This window comes from Hippocampus guttulatus, chromosome 19, assembly GCF_054856545.1.
Source record: "Hippocampus guttulatus isolate MCC_2025c chromosome 19, RoL_Hgut_1.0, whole genome shotgun sequence".
NCBI classification, from domain to species: domain Eukaryota; kingdom Metazoa; phylum Chordata; class Actinopteri; order Syngnathiformes; family Syngnathidae; genus Hippocampus; species Hippocampus guttulatus.
Genome location: NC_141279.1, coordinates 9,736,905 through 9,745,936, shown reverse-complemented (window position 1 = coordinate 9,745,936; position 9,032 = coordinate 9,736,905). Strand labels below are relative to the sequence as shown.

The following is a 9,032-nucleotide window of genomic DNA, read 5'->3' as shown; positions in this document are numbered from 1 at the left end:
TTCCAGCAGCCCAAGTTGCCATCCAGCTAAAGATTCATGAACCAGTACCCGCTTTGTCACGACTAAAATTTTCGCTAAGTCTTCAAACATATCCCACTAGTATCCTTAATTATGAATGATGCCGAGAGCATCTTCCATGTACAACTTTGTCTTGACTAGTAAGACAAAGTAGCATAACAAAAGTATTCAGACAATTTACTTTATTAGAGTTAGTTAATAAACTGCCTTTCATTTCTTTCTTGTTTGTTCAAAAAATACACGGACATAATAATCACATTTTAAATTTCTCCATTGTGAGACAAATAAATGTTTTCTTTTCTTAAATCACGATTATACAAATGAGTTGTCAATTTGTGCAGGTCTGCTGTCCCGCAAGGGAGGACAGCGCGTCCTCGTACATGCTGGATATCGAATTAACGCCCAAACGCCCTGCCACGGCGTCACACACAATTGCATTAAACCAAGAGTAGCCTGTAGTCTAATTTGCACAAGAGCAAAAACCAAACAAAACATAACAACACACAGATGGTGGGCTGATACTTTATTTACATGCTGCAGGATGTGAGAAGCCACGGCCAGTAAAACGCTGCATCTTTCCCCGTGCAGGGACTGCGACTTAACAGAAGACAAGACACATGGCTTTCTTCGTATGCCAAAATTCCCTACATGCTTCGATTACTGGACTACCAATCATTAAGTGGAAAAGTCGCCATTCAACAGCTACTGACCTAGCGCACAAATAAATCAGCGAGAGAATGAACAGATTCATTAAATTATCATCGGAATATGATTAAATCACCGAGCAAATAGAAAATGTATGATATAGTAAGAAAAAAGCTGTAAAATATTATAGTTTACAATAATTATTCACATTCAAAGGCTTTACATCTCAAAACATACACAACATGGCCCCTGAACATGACTTCAATCCAAATATGATTCATATATTAGAATTTAAATAACACAGAATGAACTAGAGGCTGAACAATAGCCCTCTAATAACCTTATACAAGAATAAAAATACAAAAAACTGTTTCCTAATGTCATTGCATTACTTGCTTCAGATTTTAATAATACAATATCTGTACATCACAGTTCTCGTCAGTTACAAGCCAGGTAGAGTGTTTTCCATACACCATGTAACCGACCGCCATTGATTTGATTCTGACAAATTCTCCGCGTGGAGGAGGCCAACACTTCTGGAGTGTTTCCTCCACTTTTTTGTGTGTTTTTTTTTAATAGACAGATACAGCAATTTTATCGCTTATTTGGATCAGATATAGATATCCTCGCACACCCAGCCCCTGGGCCCCCAGGGGTCCTTTGCACCTATATTCCAGTCACACACTGCACTCAGACTCAGCCAAAATGAGGAGGGCCTTTAAGAGGGGTGAGGGGTAGGAGGGGGGGGGGGGGGCTGAAGGTAATCTGTCAAAAATTAAAAGCATTATGATCACACAAAAAAAAAGAGGATCTTAACTCAATTTAAGTTCTACTGGAGCTGAATGTGAGTGAGTGAGTGTGTGTGTGTGTGTGTGTCCAGCGATCTGGAGAAACCTGCGATTGCTTCAAAGAGCGATAGTTTCATGTATAATCTCTGTTGGATGAGGATTTTCTGGTCAGCACGTAGGATTTTTCGTATTTCAACAGGATGCACTGAAGACGCGCAAACAATCCCACAAAAAAAAAAAAAGAAATAAGGAATTCACATCACAAAGAAATCGCAAAGTGAACAGAACAGCCAAATCATCCAGTAACATTTGCTATGGTTGCCAATGCAGTCAAAAAAATAGAATAAAATAAAATAAAATACCCACCTTTTTAAAAACTTGAATAAACTACTGTAGTATCATCAGTGCCCTTAGGAGAGAGGAACAAGGCTGCGCTACACAACTGGCCATGCAGGAAAAGGGAAGCGAGTTTATGATTAGCAAGTACAAGCTAGTGGCATGTTTACCCGCCTCCTCCGTCACTCACGGCTATGAAAGGCTCATGCTTCGACCTGCTCGGAATCTGATTGGACCACCATGCGCAAGTACCACTGGGTTTGAAGAAAACAACTCAAATACTGTGGAAATACACGGGCTCTTACAAAAATACATTTTGAGTTTGGTAAATGCGCCAGACTGAATGGAGCGTACGTGAGCCGGTACAGCTATGGGACTAAATGCATTCGACAAAAAAAAAAGAGGGGGGGGGGCTGGCTGTCTACAGCTTGCACGTAGGACGCAGGTTTAGGATATGGTTGGATGAGACTCTGGGATTCACATGAATCAGTATTTACGGTATATCAGGAAACCAGTCCTCTGATTTGGGGAAGGGGAGGGGAAAAGAGAGCGCCCCTCGTGGCCCCCCCGCTTTGCCTTTTTCACGTTGCGTTGAGAATGTACCAAAAAACAAACAAACAAAAAAAGCAGATGTGCTTGGCAGGACTTGATGATAACAGAAGCCTCACACCGAGCACAAAGAACAAGCAAAGCAACCCTGAATCCAAAGTTGTCGCCCCCCCCCCCCAAATGATTCTACTCCGTAAAACAAACAAGGTTTCGATGCCAGCGTCTGTAAAGAGTTTGTTTACACTGCGGTGATGAAGGGCACTAAAGAGGGTGTTACTCTGCTCAGTGATTGGCCCCCCGAGCTCAAGCGGGTCGGCCACGGGAGGAAGTGGGGGCGCTCCTATAGACTGGGATTTTGGTGTCTTTGATAGATCTTTCGCCACACTTCCTGGATCTTCTTGCACCATCTGTCGGCATTTCCGCTAGGGTCCATCAAATAGTATGTCCGGTTAGGCTGGAATGACAGCGAGGAACAGAAACACTCGTCATTAGAAATCGTGATGCATCGTTGGGAGAAAGATTCCCCCCCAATACCATCTGTAGCGATTCCACTGTGCCAGCCTGACGAAAAAAATCTTGCGCTAAGAGCCATGTTGGCCCCGCGTGTGTCGTGATACTTAAAGAACACGGATGACAATGCTGCAAAACGGATGAGGAAATCCCGGGGACCGATTTTGCTCGGCGTTGCTTCGCGTGCGCAGTGTGGCGAGTCCGGGATCAAAAAACAAAACAAGCTATGTCATGCGCTAAACTGCGCTGTTCCTGTTTTTCTAAGACACGGTTGTCCTGTGAGCCTACTGTGCTGTTTTCATGAGTGTAAACACAGAAAATTAATTCAGGACCAGTTTTTGGGGGCTGAATTTGTGTTTTTAATAAAAATCATGATTATTGTAGATAAAGTGATCTTGCCGTGGAATATCCAAAGTTGTATATTCCAATTTTATACTTTCGTCATTCGGTCGTAGTCGTGCGTACCGTGTGAACAAAGAAGGTTTTGAAGTTCTTGGCCTCGGGGCGTAATTCTAGTGACCAAGGGATTTCTCCTTTCAGGACCTTGTTGACGGGATCCACATAGTACAGGTGTGGTCCTTCGGTGAGGAGCAGCTGTCTCCGTCGGGCAAACAGACCCTGTAACGGAAAGCGGTTTCGGTTGAGCGCTACTATTAAAAAAAAAGAAGAAAAAAGTGAACTTGCTGCCCCGAGTGACAAACGCTAAAGTGCATTGTCACACAACACCAGCAAAGCAAATATGCTCACCTTTCGTTTGTCCACTGGACCCATTTTTAAAATCAGGTTGTTTTCCACAAACTGGTGCCTGGGTGACATTAGAATAAAAACAAACGTTCGTTCACTGGTACGGACAGCAAAACCTGCAGACGGGACAACCCGCAAAGCCAATTTTGCAACTAACACGGCAGTCTGCTCGTATGCCGGAGTCTTTCCGAGGACCGCGCGCGTATTTCCAAGACTGGACGCGGCCATGACTTACCACGGATTCCCAGAGGTTTGTTTGTCCAGCAGCAGGAGCTTCTCCTCGTCGGTGAACTGCAGGTCGAGCTCAAAGGAGTTGTTGTCCAGGTCGTGGATGTATTGCTCGATGTTGCTACTCGAGCGCTGCGGCGGCGTCGACTCGTGCGGCGACAGGGAGTGCGACGAGCTGGACTGGGCCACCTGCATGTTGCTGAACTGGCTCAGGAGGTCATCGTACTACGCGGACAAAATGACATTGCCGTTGTTTTATTATTATGATTATTATTTTTTTAACTGGGGACTTGATTCCGAGCACGCCGATGGACAACAGTCGTACGTTTCCGTAGCAGTCCTCATCGTCCTCAGACATGGCGGGCAGGTATGGGGTGAGTTTGGGGGGCGTCTGCATGTGCAGGTCACTCCAGGAGATGTTGTCAAAGAAGGGGTGTTGTTTCAAAGGGTCATAGCCACCCATCTCTTCACAGCCAATCCGATTTGACGGGTCCAGTGACTATTTCAGGGGGGGGGGGGGGGGGGGGTTAACATATTTTACTGCTCCTACAATCTATTACAAGTGATCTGTAAGGACTTACCAAAAGCTGTTTGACAAGATCCTTGGCTCTGGGGAAGAATTTCTCAGGGAATTCATATTCCAGCTTTATTATCTTCTGGAATATCAAGTACTCATTTCTATGAGGGGTAAAATAGATGACATTTTAATTCTCTTGCCCGTTTTATTTTTTTTATTATTAGAATTTTTTTGTCATGACAGTAATGATAATAGGGGGTTGGGGGCGGGTCACTTACCCAGCTCTGAACGGTGGTAAACCAGCCACCAGCTGATATATTATACATCCCAATGCCCAGAGGTCAGAGCTTTAAAAATAAAAAATAAAAGTTTTATATATAAATAAAAATACTGTTATGCAACTCGAAAACAAAAAAAAGATGTTCCTGTCAGTCAATTACCTTTTGCAGGCTGATTTCTCTGTTAGCAGCTCCGGAGAAACATACTGTGCTGTTCCGACAAAGGAGTTGGCTCTCGCTGCAAAACAAGCGCGAGAACATTTAAAACACACCCAGTGCATTATACTGAGACGGCCTGACGGACGGAAATGTACCTTGCTTGCTGTCCGACGACAACTGTTTTGCTGTCCCAAAATCTGTTATCTGGATATGCATCTCTTCGCTCAAAAGAATATTCTCCGGTTTCAGATCTCTGGAGGGAAGCACAGCTGTCAGAACCGCGGTGGAGAGAAAGGCAAAGAAACGAGCGAAGGCTTCAACACGTACCTGTGGATAATTCCCACATTGTGCAAATATTCCAGCGCGCTAACGATTTCCGCCGAATAGAATCTAGTGCAGGTCTCATCGAATGAGCCAATTTTACGAATGTATTTTAGGAGCTCGCCGTTCTTTGCGTAGCTGAGACCGAAATCTGAGAAATCCGAGTTAAGGAAAAAAAGTCAAGCATAAAACTCTGCCATTAAAAAGCACGCAAATAATGATGTGCTTGCTTCCATTTACAATGTGTAATTCTCTTTATTTTGTGTCAGTTTTTCTTGAAACTTCAACTGGGGCTGTTGGTAAACAACTTGAAGGAAGAACGCTCTTTCTGAGGAACAAACGACACGCCACACACTCGGGGAAGACAGAATAGCGGCGTGTGGTAAAGTGGTATTGGGGGGTCGTAGCATCGGAGCATTCTCATGAGTACAAGTCCAGGCGTACAGGATCTCTGATCAGGATCCCCAACAATGAATACTGAAGTGAAAAGGATACATAACTTATCGTCGTCTTGAAATGTGAAGAAGAGTTTGACAAAGAAGGGGTGGTCGAGATTTGACATCAAATCCCGTTCTCTTTTCACATACTGGGCTTTGTTCTGCTTCATGATGTGCCGCTTCTCCAAGATCTTAACTTCAACGCAGACAGAGCACAAGAATAAATGCACACACAGCGACTTGGGAGTCATCTGCAATATAGTCATACTTACTTGCATATTCTTTGCCAGTTACCTGCTCTCTTGCTAGGACAACCTTCAAAAGGGAAAGGGAAAAAAAAAAACTCTAATTCAAGAGGATGACTCATCCAAGAGCATTAATCAGAGGAATGCTAGCATGTAGCAACAGTTACCCAAGTCGAATTAAAAAAAATAAAAAGGAATGCGCGATATAAATCCGTCTATTCATACGTACCGTTGAGAAGGAGCCCTCTCCCAGTATCTTGCCAAACTTGAAGTCCTCCGGTTTCTTCTTGCGAGGCTGCGGCACCTGAGCCACCTTCTGCGCACGGAGGCCGGAGCCCTGGCCGCTGGCAGACGCTCCGACAGCACGGGCCTCCGAGGGCGAGCCCTCCATGCCGGGACAGTGGCTGCTGCTTAAGTCGGGGTGGTTCCTTACCATTGATGGATGCGAGCGGGAACAAATGACAACGCTGGGCTGGATAGGCACGACATCATACTGGGAGAAGAAAGAAAACGTGAGTCAGCGGTGTGATGGAGTGGAATCAGAAAGTACACAGTGGGACCCTTGACTTCAGACTGGAATTGCTCCAGTGACCGAGCTCGTAACACAATTTAATGGTGCAGCCACATAATTGTTTTGCTCTATTTGGCTAGGCTAAAATAAAAGCACACAACCCGTGAGTACATCAAGGATGGATTATTTATCTACTTCAGGTAAATCTGCTCACCTCCACTCGGACTTGCAGTCTTTGAAGTGTTCGTAACAAATTCCCAAAATTCCACCGAACAAGCGTGCCGTTAACGTAAATCATGAGTGATCAATGTATTGCTAGAAAACTCGATTTCCTACCCCCCTCAAAACCATTCAGCCCTGTATTCCGAGGGTGGTCATGGTGGTGGCATTTGGAGAGACAAGTATTTTAGAGATGGTAAAAGTTTGACAACCTTTTCCACTTGGACGAAACCCAGCCATCGTCATCACTTCACACCCCAAGCAAACAAAACAGTGCGAGGTTGTAAATTCCGGAGTCTTTTGGAGCCAACAATAACACGCACAACACGTTTACAACTCCCTCAACGTTTGTTGCTTCCCTCGGCCTTGCTTTTATCTTATTCACAACCAAGGTGTGGCTATTCATCCGCTTTTTATCCCCTCACCCGGCTCACACTGAGCAACTACGCCCTGACTCATTCTCCGTAAGTCCACCGCGTCATGTTTGCTAGTTAAAGCCAGATCCCAATAACACACCGACGTGATCAATCCGGCTGCACCGGGGCCTAAAGTGAACTTTCTCGGGCAACCTTGTCAAGCCGCACTGGCTGACAGTGAGTTACAAACTTGCGGTAACAGCCAGCAAATTAGCTCAAGGTGTTGCAACTACATAAAATCAAAAATAAAAAAAAATCACCCCACCGCCTTCTCATATTTTCATCATGTTGCTTGTCAGACAGAATGAGAGTTAACGTGTTGTCGGTGACTTGTGCACCACATTGAATTGACAGCCAGAGTTAACATTGAAAGCGCGAAGCTGCTTAGCTTAGCATTAGCCGACTGATACAGACGGGCACAGATAACAGCTTCGTGTCGTTTATAATTTAACACAAACCCGACTCGTGCACAGCACCCACGCGGGTCAAACCGGGGTCTCAACGAAGCCAAATAACTTTGGCCAATGTCGCTGTCGTTCGCCTGAATTAGCCGGCGTAGCGGCGCTATGAGGTCTTAACGTTCGAACGAGCTCTGCGGCTAGGCTAGCGCTCTTCCAGCGAAGGCCCGACCTAACTAGTTGTTGTCAAACAGCCGCCACACGCCACGTTTGGGCCGCCGGCTTCGTAGTGTGCTCCGTGTCGAAGCGGCGACACTCACCAGCTGACTTGTTGCTCTTGCCATGGGAGTTTTCCTCGAGTATTTATTTGGAATAAAATAATTAGAGAAGCTCCGGTAATGGCTGCCTCTGCGCCTTCATTTTCGAGCTGTGACGTCGTTCCACAACAATGTTACCGCAGGACAGCAGAGTCCTGCTGTGTCCGCCCCCCTCGCCACATTTACAGTACAACACTCAACTTCACATTACTGGAAAGACTCCGTCAGACGCCAGAAAACGACATGCAATTTATTTTTAGATAAAACTAATTTGCACGCTGCGTATAAAAGCCAGTCTTGCTCATGACGCTGCCAGATAGCAGATAATAGTAGCAAAATGCTGCATTTACTGACCGCGGTTTCCGTTAAAAACTATCAGGTGAAGCGGTAGGAAAAATTGGATTTCCCCTCCTTTAAGTGTAAAAATACCCCAAAGCGGCAGAGGTTGCAACTGTTTTCATTTTGTACTTTGGGTGAAAAAAATACAACAACAAATTCTGTAAAAAGACTCAGGTAAACGTAGACAGATTGATTCCACAAAATTGAGATGTACCCGAATACAAAAGTCATTCAATGCATTTTACTGTCAATTATAAACAATACTCGTTTGGCTAACTCGGCGCAATGAAAACAATTATCTTTTATAAATAAGTGACTATAACTGGCACAGGGTATGAAGCTAACAAACAACGTGTTCCCGTAGCTTTGCTAATTACAGTGGACTCGGTATTCGCATATAGAAAATCCGCGAATAAGCGATCCTCCTTCCAAATCGTGCAGAAAAAAATGGGAGAAAAAATACTGGAGGATAAAAATAATTCACCAATACCAAATCAACGAATGCCGAACCGCAAAAATGGTGCAGTCCACACTGTATTGTTGTTGTTGCAACTTTTGGCTTTTCCCATCACTCGCCGCAGTGAGTCACTCTGACGAACAAAAATGCTAAATAGGCTTATCATAACTGAAAAACATAAGTCTCAGCAGTACGTTTTTAATAATAATAATAATAATGCATTTTATTTAAAAGCGCCTTTCATGCCACCCAAGGACACTGTACAGACAATAAGAAAATACAATGTAAAAATTAGTAAACGAGATATTATATAAAAACAGGACATAAAATCATAAAAACATAGGAAATGGAAGAGCTATGTGTTGTAGGCAATCCTGAACAGGTGTGTTTTTAGACGGGACTTGAAAGTGGAAAGAGGTGTGCAGTTTTGGAGGTCCGGAGGTAGGTTGTTCCAGAGCTTTGGAGCAGCGTGACTGAAGGCTCTGGCTCCCATGGTGCTCAGTCGGGCAGGGGGCACTGACAGGCGGAGGGAGGACGAGGATCTGAGGGAGCGAGAGGGGATATGCACCTGGAGAAGGTCGGATAGGTAAGGAGGGGCCA

At 44.7% G+C, this 9,032-nt stretch overlaps 1 protein-coding gene across 1 annotated transcript; it reads right to left on the bottom strand.

Moving 5' to 3' along the window:
• Positions 1-526: 526 nt before the first annotated feature.
• On the bottom strand, positions 527-7,915 carry pdpk1b (3-phosphoinositide dependent protein kinase 1b). The gene is made up of 14 exons (XM_086099227.1): positions 7,640-7,915; positions 6,005-6,268; positions 5,803-5,845; positions 5,589-5,726; positions 5,100-5,244; positions 4,928-5,025; positions 4,776-4,851; positions 4,614-4,682; positions 4,400-4,496; positions 4,144-4,317; positions 3,826-4,043; positions 3,594-3,651; positions 3,312-3,464; positions 527-2,790 (listed from the first exon to the last, which is right to left on the bottom strand). Exons 1-14 carry the CDS (start codon positions 7,661-7,663, stop codon positions 2,677-2,679), a joined length of 1,671 nt encoding a protein of 556 aa, XP_085955353.1. The 5' UTR covers positions 7,664-7,915; the 3' UTR covers positions 527-2,676.
• Positions 7,916-9,032: the final 1,117 nt, after the last annotated feature.

Excerpts from the sequence above, each read along its gene's own strand:
- pdpk1b (XM_086099227.1), bottom strand. The coding sequence starts at position 7,663 with ATGGCAAGAGCAACAAGTCAGCTG. Across the intron at positions 4,318-4,399 it reads ATCTTGTCAAACAGCTTTTG|TCACTGGACCCGTCAAATCG; the intron begins GTAAGTCCTTAC and ends CCCCTGAAATAG. Across the intron at positions 3,652-3,825 it reads CAAACCTCTGGGAATCCGTG|GCACCAGTTTGTGGAAAACA; the intron begins GTAAGTCATGGC and ends AATGTCACCCAG.